Below are 17770 nucleotides of genomic sequence, written 5' to 3' on the forward strand. Positions count from 1 at the left end.
CATTTGTCGCTTGTTTCATATATCTTAGTGAGTTTACAAGCAAGATAAATTTGTATGTAAAAAATGAGAAATATAAATATCGAATATATTTCGAAACTTTCATGGTCCTAAAAGTATTCCATGCTAGTAAAATTGTTCAAAATATCTTCATAATTCAAAAATGAATCCTTACTACATGTACTATCACTCCTGGGAACCTATAGAATGATTTGTAGTATATGTATTAATCTTACAAAATGTAGATGAAATTCAGGAACTCTCTGAAACAAACAGTAGATTATTAATGCATCAAAGCATTTATCACATGTCTGACATTTAACTATGGTAGACGTTGGTCAAATTGATTTGGGCTAAAACGGGTAAAGAAAGAAGAAATTTTTAAGTTTCAGTAGAAAACGATTACATGTGATAAAAAGAATATTACATTTGTGTCATTCCACACTGATTTTATTAAACTCGTTGAATAAGATTGATATAACGCTCGGCAGAGCCTCGCATTTTATCATTAGCTCGACTATTCGAAGAATAGGGGAGCTATCCTACTCGCCCCGTTAGCGTGAGCGTCAGCGTCACACAAATGTTAAAGTTCGCGTATCACCCCAAATATTTTCAATGTCAATTGAGATATTGCTTTCATATTTTGCATACTTGTTTACCATCATTACCCCAGTCTGTAAACAGGAGCAGACAATTCTATCAAGCATTTTGACTGAATTATGGCCCCTTTTCGACTTAGAATATGCTTACTGTAATGTTAAAGTTGGCGTATCACCCCAAATATTTTCAAAGTCCATTGAGATATTGCTTTCATATTTTGCATACTTGTTTACCATCATGACCCCAGTCTATAAACAGGAGCAGAGAACTCTATCAAGCATTTTGACTGAATTATGGTCCGTTTTCGACTTAGAATATGTTTATTGTAATGTTAACGTTATACTCATAGCTTATATTATATTATCAAGCACTGAGAATAGTCGAGCACGCTGTCAACTGACAGCTCTTGTTTTATTCGACTCGTTTAATAAAAAGTCAATATGAAAAGACACTCATGTATTATCCTGTAATAAGGCTTGGTTGAGCCGTGCCATGGGAAAACCAACATAGTGGGTGTGCGACCAGCATGGATCCAGACCAGCCTGCGCGTCCGCGCAGTCTGGTCAGGCTCCATGCTGTTCGCTAACAGTTTCTCCAATTCCAATAGGCTTTAAAAGCGAACAGCATGGAGCCTGACCAGACTGCGCGGATGCGCAGGCTGGTCTGGATCCATGCTGGTCGCACACCCACTATGTTGGTTTTCCCATGGCACGGCTCAATTAATTAATTTACAAATAAAATTATATGTAATTCAGTCAGAAAGAGGACATTTTAAGTGTCGGTAAGTATCTCAAGTCGAGTTCTGTTCAGAATTTGGACCTTTTAGATTAAGTGGCCTCTTTATCAATGTTACATTAGCCCTGCTTTACCTTCTGAACCTTGATCAACACTCGCTTTACACTGCACTCAGTCTCCACTTGTATCATTTCAGTTACTTGTTAATATTTCATTATTTATTTATTTACTTGTTTGTTATCTTTTTTTTGTGATTTAACTTCTGGTTGAATATGTTCATGTAATTAAGAATACTCGTTATTGGTGGATTTATTGGATATAAATCGGAGAATAGATTTTTGTAACTTATAGTTGGCATTTTATGCAAATGCTGCGCATCTTGTACAGAAAAATGTGTAATTTAACGTGTAAAAAAGCCATTATGTTGGTATTTGGGATATTTTTTATATTATTTTTCTCCGGTTACATGTTCTTCTTCAATCACGGTCCTCCGGAGAACATTATAGCAGCGAATCGGGAAAACCGGCAAGGATTTCGCGTGTTTGAAAACAAAGACAGTAATAAAAATGAACTGGATATAGAAATAGAGGAAGAAGAACGAAAAGCTATAGAATACTGGGAACTATTTATAAAGAAACATGATTTTACGCCCATAGGAGAACTATATGATAACTGTGGTAAGTACTGTGACGAAAGATTTAGTTTATACTAGTTTATTGAAGCTCGATTGTGATAAAAGCTTCAAACTATCGAGTCGGCTAACTATTGTCTTATGAGAAAGCCCTGTCGTGGCCCAAGTGGGGCTCGAGCCCGCGACCCCCGAGTTGATCGGCCAACATATTAACCACTAGAACACCGCTCCCCTTGTGAAAGATTTAATACATTGACAGAGGAAATTGACTTCCTTATCAAGAAATATAAAAATAGAAATGTTAAAATTTCGTACATGTTCGTGTACATGTAAATGTGGGTGTGTTTCTTATGGTTACCATAAGTACCTTAGGCGTCGGAATTAAGGTTTGTGCCAACTTCCAAACTTCCCGCAGCTATGGCCTGTCTTTTAAGGACCTCATTACCGCCTAAATAGTTACCCCCGGGCCGGACAATCCTATTTGTACAAACAGCATGTGAAAGAATCTTACAGGCTGTTCTATCGGGCAATTTGAGCAGACGCTCACCCTGTCGGACTATGGATCTCGTACACAAACACGAAATGAAATCTCGGCCGCTCATGCATGCCTTCACTGGATGGAGCATTGATCTGTCAATTTAGCGGTTCTATCCTCTGCCCCAGGGGTGTTCATTTTGGTCTTACATGTCTTCTTTTTAAGTCATCTGTATATATTTAAATGTGTAATAAGACAGACTAAATCTCAAGCAGTTTTTCCTTCTTCGTTACTTTATTTTGCCATGGACATCACTTAACTTGGAGAAGGTCGTTGGTTCAATATAGATGACAACCCGGACGTGACGATGTGGGTAACTTTTCATAATTAATTTGGGTTGTTTAAACCCAAACAAAAAAGTCATAAAATGCATTTAGGAATATCTCGAAACACATACAAGATATACAGACTCAATGCAGTTTATGCCTATTTTATACAACGGTGCCTTCTCTGTCAAGCCCTATCCGTTAGACGTGACGTTCTGACGTCTTATAAACTTTTACGTCCTTATATTCATTATTCTGAATAAACTATTCCGACTGCAAATAATTTTATATATATAAATGAAAGAAATAAAGCATCTTCCTTTTACAAATCTGAAAAAAACTACATACATGTTTTTTAATTTGAGAAGGAAATAGATGATCTCATTCAAGTCCAGTATCTGTTTAATTCTTTCAGATGAAAAAGACCGTATGATGGTTGGACGGACGATAATGTTACCAGATGTAAGATGGGGCGGATTAAAAGGAGTGAAGGCGAGAACTTTCATAAATACAACGTTAGGTATGTTCATCCTTCGACCGTGTTTCATCCTGCTGATTAACAACATAATGACTGGGCTTTCGGTCTGGATAAAACAGAACCAACAAACTTTTCAGGGAATATTTTATAGTAGATGACAAGGTGACTGTGATTAAGTTATGAAATGAATCCCAATTTTTGTAGTTTTATTCAGTTATTAAATTATAGGGTGAGAGGAAGCTTTAAAATCACTGCCATTTTATATATAAGGAAAAATCCCCGTAACGCTGCATCGTCGAACGTCCCTATTTCTATGCGTCAAAACGTCACGTGGTCAATTAACGAATTCAACCCTTCGACTTCTGTTACAAATAAGTATTCTTTTTGGGTCAATGCGTTTGAAGGGAATACATTATAGAAATGTAATAGACGTGCACAAAGAATAAACGTTGTCACAGTATAAAAATCGTGGTAGATCAGCGGTCTCCAAAATGTGACATTTTCTGACTTGCGGATAGTCTTTATCACTGCAGTGAACTCCGTTATCGTAATTATCAATCATAGATTGTATAAATTGTTGAAAAACAAAAGCTTTACGTGTTGACATACATATAGCTGATAAATAACCCGGTCACGTTTATATCCGTGTTCAGTTTTTTTTTTTCAAAATTCTACATGCACTAGCACTTTCTGACTCGTATGCATGCCCCGTTGCCTCTCCATAGACCGAAATTAAAAAAAAATTAACTTGGTCTACCGCAAAGGCAGTCTAACTGAATCAGATTCAAAGTTCAAATAGGTCAATGCCTTTTAAGAAGGACTTGGTATCTAGGACATTGGTTACATGTGTACTAGTCTTGCTATTTTGATGAAAAATATCTCTTTTTGTACAGACATTTGTCTAATAAAAACTGTAAAAATGTTTATCAAGATTACTCGTAAGCCGAGAATACTATAATTGCTTGTAAAGATCAAGGTTACACATAGTGCACGGTAACTTTGGTAACCATTTAGCTATGGAAGAAGACCACAAACTAGCAAACTAAATGTCGTGGTGTCGATGAGTTTGAATACTCTTCCAAATCAAATTACCTGTGAACGTATTTATATTGAAAAGATGGTATAAAATATAAGATATGTCACGGTAGTAACTGATTTCTGTCAGTCTATCGTTTTCGCCATTTTTTAAAGTCTTTCTGTCGCCCCAACACAACATAAAGACGAGATTTCGTGGCATTTTATTTTGTTGTTGTGCCCTATTGCTCACGCCACGACGACAGAACGAAAATATGACAGTGGCAAAACGAAAGAAAGACACATGAAAAGCACACGGTGATATCGGCGACCTCAAATTGCTGCCTTATCGTTCTGTCTCTGTTTCAGGGGCGATAGAGCGACACAAAGACATAATAAATAATATGTCGGGGATGACCGCACATAACATATAAGTATGTTATAAGTGAAATATAAATGTACTAATATAGAAAAGTCCTTACCCAATCAAACTAACAATTGCAGTATAAACTAACAATGCTTTGCTTACATGCACAGACTCCGAGCTGACTGGCGGAAGATTTTTCCTCGAAGTAAAATATAATGGCAAAGACCTATACAGTAACAACTGGGAACTATGTACCCTAGATGAAGATTACGAAGATCGGCTCATATACTGTCCCTTCAATCCCGGAGAGTATTCTTTTGTGAAAGACAGGCAAATTCCTTTATATTTACCAAAGGTAGGTATGTAAGAAAATAGTTCTCGAAAAAAAAAAATCTTTGATCAGTTTAGACATATTTGTAAATACGTTGAGAAAATGATATGATATAATTACTGAGGTTTAATAACTAAGGTTTCGGGTTCGAACACCGGCCAGCCCTCTAACATGACTCGGCCTAAATGGCACCAGGAGGGTGGACTCAGATAAAGGATAAATCAGTGGCTAATATCTGTTAAAATGTTTTGAGTCTGCCGGAAAATATATGAGCCGTGTCATGAGAAAACCAACATAATGGGTTTGCGACCAGCATGGATCCAGACCAGCCTGCGCATCCGCGCAGTCTGGTCAGGATCCATGCTGTTCGCTAACAGTTTCTCCAATGCCAATAGGCTTTGAAAGCGAACAGCATGGATCCTGACCAGACTGCGCGGATGCGCAGGCTGGTATGGATCCATGCTGGTCGCAAACACACTATGTTGGTTTTCTCATGGTGCGGCTCATATATTTGCTGCGAGGAATATAGAAATATGCATGAGAAGGTTTTTGTGACGGCGATGACTTTCAACCCCTCTTTTTTGTACTTGATTGTTTTCTGCCGTCTAAAGTACATACGTAGTACTTGATCGAAGTAACCTCGCGCAAAAATGTAGTTCTTTTAAGTTTGTTATTGCCTATAAGTAGTTTTTCTATGTTAACACTTAATGAACTCTCTATGTGTTGAATTGTTTTAGGGCCAGTCAAAATTTTTTTTGTTTATTGATTAATTAGGAAATTTGATCAGTGTTATCACCTATGTACATATTAGTCTAAAATAATGGGCACTTTTAAAATTTTACGAAGTAGTAAAAAGAAAAATATTAGCAAAATATTGAGTGCTGGAGGGGATTGGAAGAAAGTGTGATTTGTTTCAATTTTTGTATCTTGCAACTTTACAAAAGTGCATAGTCAACTTATAAAATGCAGTAAAACCATTGGATACAGAGGTCTACCGGTTTAAAAAAAAACACACACAAATATTAAAGGGAAAATAGTTAGTAGTTATACGAACTGCGAACATCTTTGTTTAATCCGCGGCCGTTAAAATACTTGCGACATTAAAAAATGTCATATCAAAAATATAGAAACCTTTGAGCGCTCATCTCGTCAAAAGCAGTTCAGTCGTTGATTGATAGGCGAAGATGCAGACGATGCTGATAATGTTATATTTTGTTTTCAGGGGCGGTACGAGACAAAGGGTTGGATGACGGACCAGGAAGGCCAGATTATCGTCTGCGGCTTCTCGGATTTCTCCCTCTAAATCACAGTTCTTATACAGAACATTACATTGACTTTCTAAAAGCGGATTTTCGTAAAATTTATTTCTAAGTATGCAGGCACCAAATATAACAAAACCATCTACATGTATATGGTTGTTAGCAGAGTTATTTTGACGATAAATTTCGTTGCAAAAAAGAAAACAACGTTTTCTTACGTAAATTCTGTGTCCAGGTAAATTTCCAAAACATTTTCTCCAGAATTTTACCGAACCTTTAAGTTGATTTTTTGCTTGAATTTTTACTAAGGTATTCACTTTTTTTTTTCATAAATTCAAAATAGAGTCAAATTTACTTTTTGCTGTAAAATATTGTGGTACCGAAATTTGTAATGCATCTCATCGAAATTATATATATATATATATTTTTTTTTTTATTTTTACCCTCATGAAATTGATTCCTATCAGGATTTGTGATACCAGTCTTTAGATCGACGAAAATAAACACGGCACACGCATTAGATAATATTTCTACAGCCTATTTCAACCAAACTATTCCATAATTATAAAGGGACTGACCTACAGGTTTAAAGCAGCATGTTTCTAGATATTCGCGTAACAAAACAGGCAGTAATTTATAAAGAAATCAGAGATATTATCACGACGGAAGTTTTATACAGTTTTCGAGTTGGGAATTAAAATAATTGACAAGATTTATCAACAAAGCAATGCAGTATGCTAGTGTGCCAAATTCAACCAAAAATTGAAATAAGCCTGTTAGGCCAGGCTCGTATTCATCAACGTAAAAAGTCTGGAACTTAGAATGGCAAATATTCAAGTTGTCATAATATTGTTTACAGCAAAGCTATACTAATGCAATTTCGCAGAGTTGTCTGTAGCTACAGAATGAATATAGACGCAAAGTTTTATTACATCCTGTGTTAATTAAAAGTGACTTAACAAAAAAATAATCATTTAGCATTTTAATGTCTTCAGACTAAATTTTAGATCTTAAACGCTGATGAATGCGGGCCCTGGATAGTGTTGTTTTTTTTTTTAATTATTATGTTATTTAAGTATATATAGAGGATATTTGTTTGTTTCAGTGTAAGATTGAAATATCTTTCACGAGTGAACACCAGATGCAATATTTTACCAGTGAAAAAAAAAATATATTTGATATTTTTCACTGTGAAAATACAAGATATATATCACTCTGATATTTTGATAAGTCGCTGAAAAGCATGTGATATAAAATTATTCAACAGATTTACAATTTGAAATTATTCCTATCAGTGACGTTCAAATGATTGATCAGGCAGAACAGTCTTGAAACTTCTACAACATATTGTATCAGGAAAACAATGTCTGGTTATAGGAACACTACAGTAATATTAAACTCATTCATTATTAATCATTTAGTTGATATTTTGTTCTTGAATCAAGTCATTATTACATTATCTTACTTATACATTTGTATTTCATTTAATTAATAGAGAGGTTGCGATTTTGTATTAGTTTGCGTACGCGTACATGCATGCAAAGCTTTTTGCTATAATATGAAATTTTACCGAGCTGCTCATTAAACGTGCAACTCTATACCTTAAAGACTCGATCCGTGCGCATGTCTAAACATTGGGAAAAATAAATGAGCCGCGCCATGAGAAAACCAACATAGTGGCTTTGCGACCAGCATGGATCCAGACCAGCCTGCGCATCCGCGCAATCTGGTCAGGATCCATGCTGTTCGCTAACGGTTTCTCTAATTACAATAGGCTTTAAAGGCGAACAGCATGGATCCTGACCAGACTGCGCGGATGCGCGGGCTGGTCTGGATCCATGCTGGTCGCAAAGCCACTATGTTGGTTTTCTCATGGTGCGGCTCAAATAAGGAATAAATTCTGCACGTATGCAAACGCGCATTAGTATGAAATCGCAATCTTTAACGGTCGCAAATTATGTTTTTGTGTTTACTTATTTTTTACACTTGTTTATATGAAAGTGCTGTCTGTGCTTGAAACAATCGGTGTAAATATGGAAGTATGTCGCTTTAAATTATTTTGTATAACTCTCTCTCTCACTCACACACACGCGCATATAGTTTGCACCGCACACAAAATTAGCTGAAGGAAAGCTAATTTTCATCAAGCTATGTCTGTGATAATATCGTATTTCTTATTTATCTAAAACACATTGAATGATTTTGATATACGCAAATTTTGGCAATAGTTATTACACTTAAGTTTTATAAAGCCCACGGTTCCACAGTGCTTTTAATTTCATATTAAAAAATAAAACATCTGTCCAAACGGAGGATATATATATTTTTCAAGGTTAGAAAAGCTCTACTATCACTTATACCACCAGAGCACTAAAGGGAGATAATTTGACTGTATTCAATAACTATTGACAAATAGACGATATAGCAAATGTCGAATATAGAAGATAACAAGAAATTTTGTGTTCATTATTTTTTTAATTGCCCATATGAAGTAGCTTTAAAATGTATATATGCAAAATGTTTAAATGATGTAAATAATGTCATTTTATTTATTTGTAAATAAAGCAACAAAGAAAATAATGCGTGGCAGTAATTTTTTCTGTTCAATAAATACAATGTAATGTATTTTACTTGGTCAAAGGGCATTCTTTAGAAATGTGATATCCGGTTCTGGAGATAACAGTAAGCAGGGTTTTTACGATACATTCAAAACTATTCAAGATATTTTGGAAAAAAAAAACAACAAGAAGTTCCTGTTACCAATCTTGGACTTATGATATCAGAGGTATTGTCTTTTATATTTAAAGAGAATTCGTGGGAAAAAACTTGTTTGATAAAATGTGGATATTTCTGAATATTCAACAAGTATTTAGATATCCACATAGATTCTAGGATAAAGACATGTATTAACTCAAGTTTACCTCACCATTTTTGAAATAAGGGATCTGCTGTTGTGCTATGTCTTGCAAAACCAGTCAGGTGACAGCCTTGCAAAACCATTCAGATGACAGTCTGGCAAAACCATTCAGGTGGCAGTCTTGCAAAACCATTCAGAGGACAGTCTGGCAAAACCATTCAGGTGGCAGTCTTGCAAAACCATTCAGAGGACAGTCTGGCAAAACCATTCAGGTGGCAGTCTGGCAAAACCATTCAGGTGACAGTCTGGCAAAACCATTCAGGTGACAGTCTTGCAAAACTATTCAGAGGACAGTCTGGCAAAACCATTCAGGTGACAGTCTTGCAAAACCATTCAGGTGACAATCTGGCAAAACCATTCAGGTGACAGTCTTGCAAAACCATTCAGGTGACAGTCTGGCAAAACCATTCACGTCTTGCAAAACCACCATTCAGGTGACAGTCTTGCAAAACCATTCAGGTGACAGTCTGGCAAAACCATTCAGGTGACAGTCTGGCAAAACCATTCACGTGACAGTCTTGCAAAACCATTCAGGTGACAGTCTGGCAAAACCATTCAGGTGGCAGTCTGGCAAAACCATTCAGGTGACAGTCTTGCAAAACCATTCAGAGGACAGTCTGGCAAAACCATTCAGGTGACAGTCTTGCAAAACCATTCAGGTGACAATCTGGCAAAACCATTCAGGTGACAGTCTTGCAAAACCATTCAGGTGACAGTCTGGCAAAACCATTCACGTCTTGCAAAACCACCATTCAGGTGACAGTCTTGCAAAACCATTCAGGTGACAGTCTGGCAAAACCATTCAGGTGACAGTCTGGCAAAACCATTCACGTGACAGTCTTGCAAAACCATTCAGGTGACAGTCTGGCAAAACCATTCAGGTGACAGTCTGGCAAAACCATTCAGGTGACAGTCTGGCAAAACCATGCACATGACAGAAAGTGTTCACTAACTCCGTATCATAGAAATGGATGGATGCACAAGTTACGAAGTCCGCTAAAAATGTGCTCAAATTATGTGTTTTTGTGTGTGATTAATGATCTTGGTCAGTGACTTTTGTCCGTCTGTCAGTTATACTAAGCGAATGAATGAATGCAGCATATGCCGAAAACAACTGTTGTTGTGCCAAAACGTAGAACGAAGACATATTTAGGTACTCAATACTTTGCATGTCCACAAACATTTTTTGCTCATGGATGCTTATTTACTTGCATGTTTGGGTTGCGTTTCTCTTTTGAAAAAGAGGTGATGGTGCATGGTTTTGAATTTTATAGGAAGCGTACCGGGACTTGTTAAATTCAAATAAACCACACTGTTCAAGTTTTGTCTTGCATAATAAATGCTGCTTATCACATATATATGTAGCTAACTTTGGTGACTAGTTTCTTTACTTCTGCAAGCGCTAAAAAAACTACGGCGTAGTATGCCGCGCGCACGAGATAACCCGTGCGTCCGATATGCAGTTGTAGTTAAGTCCGTACGACATAGTAAATTATGCTCACGAGATAAAATGCCGTACGCGTGTCTGAAAAATATTTTCGAATGACACGTTCAGGCTTCCGTATTAGGTTATTCGCATACATGTATGAAACAGAATTCGGACATTTAAGTATCTAATTTATCAATTACAAATACCCCTTTCAAAGTGCAACCAATCCTACTGTAATCTTTTGCCTACAGTTAGTAATGAACTTGTATCGTCAGAATAAATTATCTAGTTTCGAGTCGAAAATACTCTTGTGGGAAGTCTATTGTCGTTTTAAACATTCTGGGTAGTGTAGTTACTAACGCTTTCAGGAATAAGTTTTTTGTTAGATTTTATACCGCTACTTAGAGTATCTAGACGGGGAAAAATGTATAATTTGTTCTTCATAAAAGTCTCCATGATGATCTGTAGTATATTTTTCTCGGGCTATTTTGCGTTTTTCAAACTCGGTGCAACGGAAAACGCTGTGAAACACGATGGAGAAAACCGGCACGAAGTTTTCGTGGTTGCGGACAAAGAAAGTGATGCAAATGAATTCGAATTGGATAGAGAAGCTGACGACGATAGACCGAAAGCTTTAGAATACTGGGAACATTTTATAAACACGAACAATTTTACGGCCATAGGAGAAATTTACGATAATTGCGGTGAGAAAATTTCGTTCGAAATATTTCCTTTTTTGGAAACCCTTATATGTTTATAGAGGTTGCGATTTCATACACGTTTGGGTACGTGTTCATTTAAGATATTTATTTTAAAACACGTCTAAGCAAAAAAAAAAAAAAAAAAAAAGAAAAGAAAAACACATACATACATATGTGCGGAGCCCCTAGGTGACATACTCAGTTGTAATCGTTCTAATACATCTAGTTGCACTTATTGACTTGCTTCCCGGTCAATAGTCAAAACTATTGCCCGAGGTCCGAATGAAATATCATTTGACTGTAAGCTTTATGAACTGACATTTTGTATTCGTTTTTCAGATGAAAAAGTACGAATAATGATTGGACGAACAAGAACTTTGCCAGATGTCGGGGTGGAATAAAAAGCTTAACGGCGAGAACTTTTATAAATACAACGTTAGGTATGTTAAGTTTTTATCATTTTTTTCGAAGTATGCACCTTTCGCACATTAATAACATAAGACAGTAGTTATATAGACCGTCGGTTAACCACGCTAAGAAGATGTATGTGATCGTTTTTGGATTTGGAGGTTGACAAAATGACAATATTACACAATACCTACATAGAAAAATAGAAAAAAAATAACCTTTAGTTTTATAGGATCTATATTGAAACGGTTTCTAAAACATACGGCTGACTATTATGTTTATAAGTAGATAGAGTTCAGTATTTGTAATAATGTATCTTTTCCATTCTTTTCCGGTGGAACTGTAAACTTATATTTTATGTTGTTTATTAAAAAGGCAATAGAGTGATCATAATGAAACACACGCTGATTTCTTGTAATTCTTGCAATGCGTACCCATTCTTTGCAGACTCTGAGCTGGTTGGCGGAAGATTTTTCCTCGAAGTAAAATATAATGGCAAAGACCTGTACAGTAACAACTGGGAACTATGTACACTAGATGAAGACTACGATGACCGGATCGTATACTGCCCCTTCTATCCCGGAGAGTATTCGTTTGTCAAGGACAAATCCCTATATACTTACCAAAGGTGGGTCCGCTAGAAACATTATGTGTTTTATTCTTGAGATTAATGACATTTAATAGCAGTAATTAATTTTGAATTCTGCTGAATTTTGTAACGACATTCAGATAATTTATCCTGTGTTTCTAATTTCCATAACAGAACTACTTTTTTCACCTTAAGAAGTTTACAAATGCATCAGAGTAGGAATACTAAAGACTAGCTTACTATGATTAATCCTAACTGACGGCCTCCAAGTCTTGATAATGCTCCACCGCACTTACACTATCTGGCTTCTTTACTTTTCATAAATAAACAATTGTAAAATACATTTTTATAAAAATGTTTTTGACAAACAGGGTAGAGATGAAACGGTATGCTGGTAAAAAGATTAGAATCAAATCATCACGTTTAAATTGTTATTTAGTAGGTCTGTACTTTACATAAACGACAGGTAGTATTTTCCTGTTTAGTATATATGCAATTTTATTTATTTCAGGATAGGTTCGAGTCGAAGGCTTGGATAACAGACCAAGAGGATCGGACTATTGTCTGTGGCTATTCAGATTTCACCCTTTAAAGTATGGTTTCATCTGAACTTTATTTGGACTCGATTAAAGTAATAACATTTTCTGAATGCGTCACATATATGTTGAGTTTCTAATACCATTCTGAAATGTCCATAAATGTTTTTTATGCAGTTATATTAATTTCTAAACAGGTGTTAGCATCAAACTAGCTTGTAAAATCTAGTTTTTATAAAATCTGGATTTCTCTAGGTAGTTGAAATGTGCATAAATATGTGACCCGTCAATCCATAAGCATATGATATCTAACTTTTACTTCTAGCCCCTTCTTACAATGTAACGCTTTGTAAACATGGAAGGGCAACGTCGTTACAGTGGTCAGTCTGTCTGCTAGCTATTATCTATTTAAGGGAGAAAATATGTTCAAAATCGGCTTGAAAACGAAAATTGTATATATTTGATAAAAATTGCAATAGTTTTATTTCCATAGCAACATAAAATAAAGTGGTGATTTACCTTATTTTAATCATTTATTTGAACTGTATTTTCTTACTTCTGAAATGATGATCTTTCTTTGTTGGTTTTTACCAATTTGAATAAAAGGTGTGATTTTGTTTTACATCTTGAACTAAGGACACTTTGGTGTTATATTTCTGCAGTATGATAATCTGTTATGGTCCGCGAACAGATTCCCATTAGTAAGCAAGTCTGTCCACAGTATTTCGGTTGTCCAATAACTCTTAACATGAATTTTTCGTGTTAGCCTCATAGTTACGTGATACCACGAATCTTAACTTGATATCTAGTTAATGTCTCAACTGGTGGCAGCCCTGGACACTCTTGGGACTATCATTTATCCGCATTTTTGTGTTACTGGAAACATTAAGCAGACAATCAAATAATTTTCTCGATAATTGTCTAGTTAACGCGAATCTGTTCGCAAAACATATGTAGTAGAAATATTGCACAGTAATATTTTCAATGGTAGTCCGATTTCATATTTTTTTTCTGTGTTATGAATGACTAGAAAATGTTTGTCGTTATGAGCACGTAAGACAAAGGTGTCCACACCTGACAACTGTACTTAAAAAGAGTAAGTGACTGGCTGTTCAAAAAGTGAATGCCCTTTGATGTCTTACACATGGTATGCAATAAAGTTGCTTGACTCGAATCGAGGTCGAAATCTGTTGATCGATAACTTGCATGTAATAAATCTGTATAAATAGGGGAAAAAAGTTCACCAATAAGTATCATCTCAGCCCAAAACAAGATAAGGCAAGATATGAATTTTGCATGTTTGCGTTTAACAATTACATTTTAGCGTAGTAATGCAGAATGTGCTATTTTTGCATTTGCATGGAATATGTTACCATGAAATACGAATATTTCCATTTTCACTCGAATGCTTCAAAGCATTTATAACACATTTAAATTGTTAAATAGAAACACAAAGGAACTTTATTTCACATTTTTATTTTTTTCATCTAAACAATTACAATGCTTAATTCATATTTCATTATTTACAAATAAGTAAATACATACTTCGACAGAAATGTCCAACATATATCTTTTAACCTTTAGCTTGCAGGCGGCAAGAGATTTTGCCTTTGCGACCAGTGCAGACCAAGATCGTGCACGGACGTGCAGCACTGTCCGCTTTTCAGTCAGTAAATTTTCAGTGAACATCCCTTTGAATAATAAATGGTGCTGCCCTAATTGAATGACGGACCAGTCCATTTTAGAAATTTAGCAGGGTAAAGGTTAAAGACAATAAATAATCGTTAAAATTGGATTTATATGTTTCACATTTTATACAGTTCTCAGATATAATTTATTACAAGTACTGAATGGTTTCTTTTGAGTCCGATGCGGTGCTTAGACCACTGTCCGAGGTGTTCAGCTGACTGGAATAGTCGTATGGGTACCCAGTGTGAACCGCTGGGTAATAATTTGAATAAGTGTTGTAAAGCTGGTTTTGGTAAAATGAACTGTCATAATGCGTCGTATGCTCTGAATGGGGTACGGTATTTTCTGAATATGTATAACTGGATGGATTGTCTGTGTTGATAGTTTTTGATGCAGATCCAATGATTTCTGATATTGACCAGATCTTTGATTTTTGAATTCTCGTTGTTTCCGTTGTGCCTGTTGTTTGGGCGGGAAATTGATTCAGTTGCGTGCGCATCATTTCTGCGACTGGCGGAAGTATGGGTTCTTCATGACATTCTTCTTTTATCCGAGTCATATCCGGTAAGCTTTCAGGTGAGCTGGACGGGTCAATAACATTATCGGTTCTGATTTCCGGTGAGAAGAGCCTCTGAACGCACTTCTTGGTAGGTCTTTTTGTTGGCTTTGTGTTGATAGATATCTCCTCAATGTCGGATAAATCTGACAGATCTTTAGATGTGTCTGCTTCACTGCTCGTCTGCGACATACGACTAGATAGACTGCCACTGCGGTCTCTGCGCCCTGAAAAAGTAACAATTATATTTAATCATGATCTAAATCTTCCAAAGTACATGTTCTGTAAGACATTTAATTATTCTGATAAAAATAATACTCCTCAGATATTCTTGTTTAGAAAAAACTATAATAGCACAAAATCATGAAATGGCTATTTTTCGATGCTTTTTACAGATAGTGGCGACTTAAAGAAGTTGAAAACAGGAAATAGGTATGTTACATAAAACTTACATCTTGAAATAATTTTTTTTTTCTTCAATTTCCTGTTTACATTCAGATGTTTTAGATTCTGCAGTAATCGTTTTACAAAAATATATATATGCTTACCAGTTTCGTTTTCTTTGCCTTCATCGTTGTCGTCATATTCACCAAGGTTGTCTTTCTTCATGCGACGTCTAGCGTTTGCAAACCATGTTGATACTTGGGTCAAGGTCATCCTTGTTGCTATTGCCAACATGACCTTTTCACCTTTGGTAGGATATGGATTTTTCTTGTGCTGGCTTAACCAAGCCTTCAGAGGTCCTGTGGTTTCTCGTGTAGCATTCTTGCGTCGAATAGCATTGATGTCGAAACCTGGATACCTGTAAAAATGTAGAATTAAGGACTTAGTAAGTGTTGGAATGAATGCCGTTACCTGTTTGAAGCGGTTCGATTTGTTTCTTTTTATCCATATTTAGTGTTTGTCAGAACACACCAATGTTCGATATCAAGTTAATTTATAAATCTATTAAAATGTTCACTCAAAATTATATTACAATTCCATATCGCTAAGATTTCTTTTGTGACTCGATTTTAGCAACCAAGTTCACTAATGTAACATAAAAAATAAGTAAATAAAAAAAGACAAAAATATGTGCAGGGCTTATTGTAATATATGGTTTATTTACAAGTAGAGTATACTTACAAAGAACTGTATGGATGGGGGTTCATCATCTGGTCCACATAATAATGTTGTCCCAGAGAACTTGGAGCTTTCAGAGATTCTGACCCACTTTGCTAAAAGACAAAAATACAATTGTTACTCGCACAATAGATAAAAAAATATTTATTTTTTATTTCTTGACTTATTTTTTGTCAATGCGTGTGTGTTTAAAATGTCCCATCAGTCACTATGATTAAAATGCAAAATTGTTAATCGAAGACATTCAGCTTGGCGTAAAATTTAAAAGTATTTTTAAAACAAAAGCAAAGGAAAACCTTCATTGGATTGTAGAAAGTCTGTAATTATATGAGCCACAATAATTATTACTCCATTCTTTCTTATTATTTATTTACCAAGCTTTGACTAGCTAAAGTTCTACCATTAAAAAAACAAATGAAAACTCACCATTGGAGGATAATATCCTGCGCTTTCTGTTCTAAGACCGGAAGTTTGTGGATAAAGTTGACTGGTTCCATAAACTGTTTCTGGTAGACTTGGTACTCTGGATAAATAATTTTGAGAACCAGAAAAGGCTGAGGATGCTACAAGCTGACCCTGAATAAATAAAAAGATTACTAAATTAACGAATATTGCATATGAAATGTGTACAAATGATACACGACTAGCATTTTAAAACTCGCTGGTTTCTCAGACAGAGATTAGCTTCATCAGAAATAATAAGTTAATCAGTTTACAGACTTTTTCAATTATTTTTATTATTTTTTTATTATGTTATCAAACGGCTAGAGTTTTTTTTTTTTTGCAATAGTTCATTGCCATTTCATCATTTTAAACAATTCGTTAATATTGTGTTTTATGCAATCGTATTTGGTCTATTTATTGAAACATTTTAAATTATGTCTTCATTTTTCAAAATATTTTTTAAACTCAATAATTCAAATAAGTATTCCGAGTAACGTTGCTGAGAGACAATGTCCTATTCTTTCTTTCGAAAAAGAGAAGAAGAAAAACTTCAATGATTAAGAAAATTCATTAAAACTGTCTTACCTGAGCCGAGGGTTGAATGTTTGCCATAAAAGACATATTTTCCGATGTTTTTTGTTCTTTCTTATCCAACTTATTTACTAATATCCAAATAAGTCTGTTTTAAATTTCACTAAATCTTTGTACATGAACTAAATTATTTCAACTTTCTTATCACAGATAACCTATTCAAAATGAAAGTTAGAGCTGATATGACTTTCACTGACTTAATTTTCATATTTATAATCATATTTTAAACAAAACAAGCATGCTTCCCTCATTATCACGAAAACGCAATTTCATTGGTCGAATATATCTAATTTCAATTTATGAAATTTAATTATTCATTAATTATACAATAAGTGTGTCATATCAACAAAATTCTCGAATCTGATTGGCTGATTGTTTGTTTATTTTTTATCATCACGCCTTATTCAGGATGTCGAACATTATGGACCTCAACTATCGCTAGAACTGATCTTATCATTTTTAAAATCGAAAAAGTGTGTCCCCTTCACTGTCAAAGTTAACCCCCCTGAGGACAATGGCGGATGTAGCTACATCACAATACTATCATGTGATAAATGTATTTTAGTCCCTTAAGC

General features: G+C 35.3%; 3 protein-coding genes across 3 annotated transcripts; 2 read left to right on the top strand and 1 right to left on the bottom strand.

Moving 5' to 3' along the window:
• Positions 1-1479: 1479 nt before the first annotated feature.
• On the top strand, positions 1480-8793 carry LOC128557744 (putative phosphatidylglycerol/phosphatidylinositol transfer protein 2). The gene is made up of 4 exons (XM_053545918.1): positions 1480-2009; positions 3180-3284; positions 4794-4978; positions 6177-8793. Exons 1-4 carry the CDS (start codon positions 1694-1696, stop codon positions 6255-6257), a joined length of 687 nt encoding a protein of 228 aa, XP_053401893.1. The 5' UTR covers positions 1480-1693; the 3' UTR covers positions 6258-8793.
• A 1604-nt stretch (positions 8794-10397) lies between these two features.
• On the top strand, positions 10398-14138 carry LOC128558041 (uncharacterized). Its single transcript, XM_053546814.1, has 3 exons — positions 10398-11311; positions 12116-12300; positions 12769-14138. Exons 1-3 carry the CDS (start codon positions 10984-10986, stop codon positions 12847-12849), a joined length of 594 nt encoding a protein of 197 aa, XP_053402789.1. The 5' UTR covers positions 10398-10983; the 3' UTR covers positions 12850-14138.
• A 128-nt stretch (positions 14139-14266) lies between these two features.
• Positions 14267-17558, bottom strand: LOC128557745 (iroquois-class homeodomain protein irx-2-like). The gene is made up of 5 exons (XM_053545919.1): positions 17190-17558; positions 16587-16736; positions 16164-16255; positions 15587-15840; positions 14267-15265 (listed from the first exon to the last, which is right to left on the bottom strand). The coding sequence occupies exons 1-5, from the start codon at positions 17223-17225 to the stop codon at positions 14631-14633; spliced, it is 1167 nt and encodes a 388-aa protein (XP_053401894.1). The 5' UTR covers positions 17226-17558; the 3' UTR covers positions 14267-14630.
• Positions 17559-17770: the final 212 nt, after the last annotated feature.

The sequence above is a fragment of the Mercenaria mercenaria genome, chromosome 6, assembly GCF_021730395.1.
Source record: "Mercenaria mercenaria strain notata chromosome 6, MADL_Memer_1, whole genome shotgun sequence".
Lineage (NCBI taxonomy): Eukaryota > Metazoa > Mollusca > Bivalvia > Venerida > Veneridae > Mercenaria > Mercenaria mercenaria.

Excerpts from the sequence above, each read along its gene's own strand:
- LOC128557744 (XM_053545918.1), top strand. The coding sequence starts at position 1,694 with ATGCAAATGCTGCGCATCTTGTACAGAAAAATGTGTAATTTAACGTGT. Across the intron at positions 3,285-4,793 it reads TTTCATAAATACAACGTTAG|ACTCCGAGCTGACTGGCGGA; the intron begins GTATGTTCATCC and ends TTACATGCACAG. Across the intron at positions 4,979-6,176 it reads TTCCTTTATATTTACCAAAG|GGGCGGTACGAGACAAAGGG; the intron begins GTAGGTATGTAA and ends TTTTGTTTTCAG.
- LOC128558041 (XM_053546814.1), top strand. The coding sequence starts at position 10,984 with ATGTATAATTTGTTCTTCATAAAAGTCTCCATGATGATCTGTAGTATA. Across the intron at positions 11,312-12,115 it reads TTTTTTGGAAACCCTTATAT|ACTCTGAGCTGGTTGGCGGA; the intron begins GTTTATAGAGGT and ends CATTCTTTGCAG. Across the intron at positions 12,301-12,768 it reads TATATACTTACCAAAGGTGG|GATAGGTTCGAGTCGAAGGC; the intron begins GTCCGCTAGAAA and ends TATTTATTTCAG.
- LOC128557745 (XM_053545919.1), bottom strand. The coding sequence starts at position 17,225 with ATGTCTTTTATGGCAAACATTCAACCCTCGGCTCAG. Across the intron at positions 16,737-17,189 it reads ACATTCAACCCTCGGCTCAG|GGTCAGCTTGTAGCATCCTC; the intron begins GTAAGACAGTTT and ends TTATTTATTCAG. Across the intron at positions 15,841-16,163 it reads CCCCATCCATACAGTTCTTT|GTATCCAGGTTTCGACATCA; the intron begins GTAAGTATACTC and ends ACATTTTTACAG.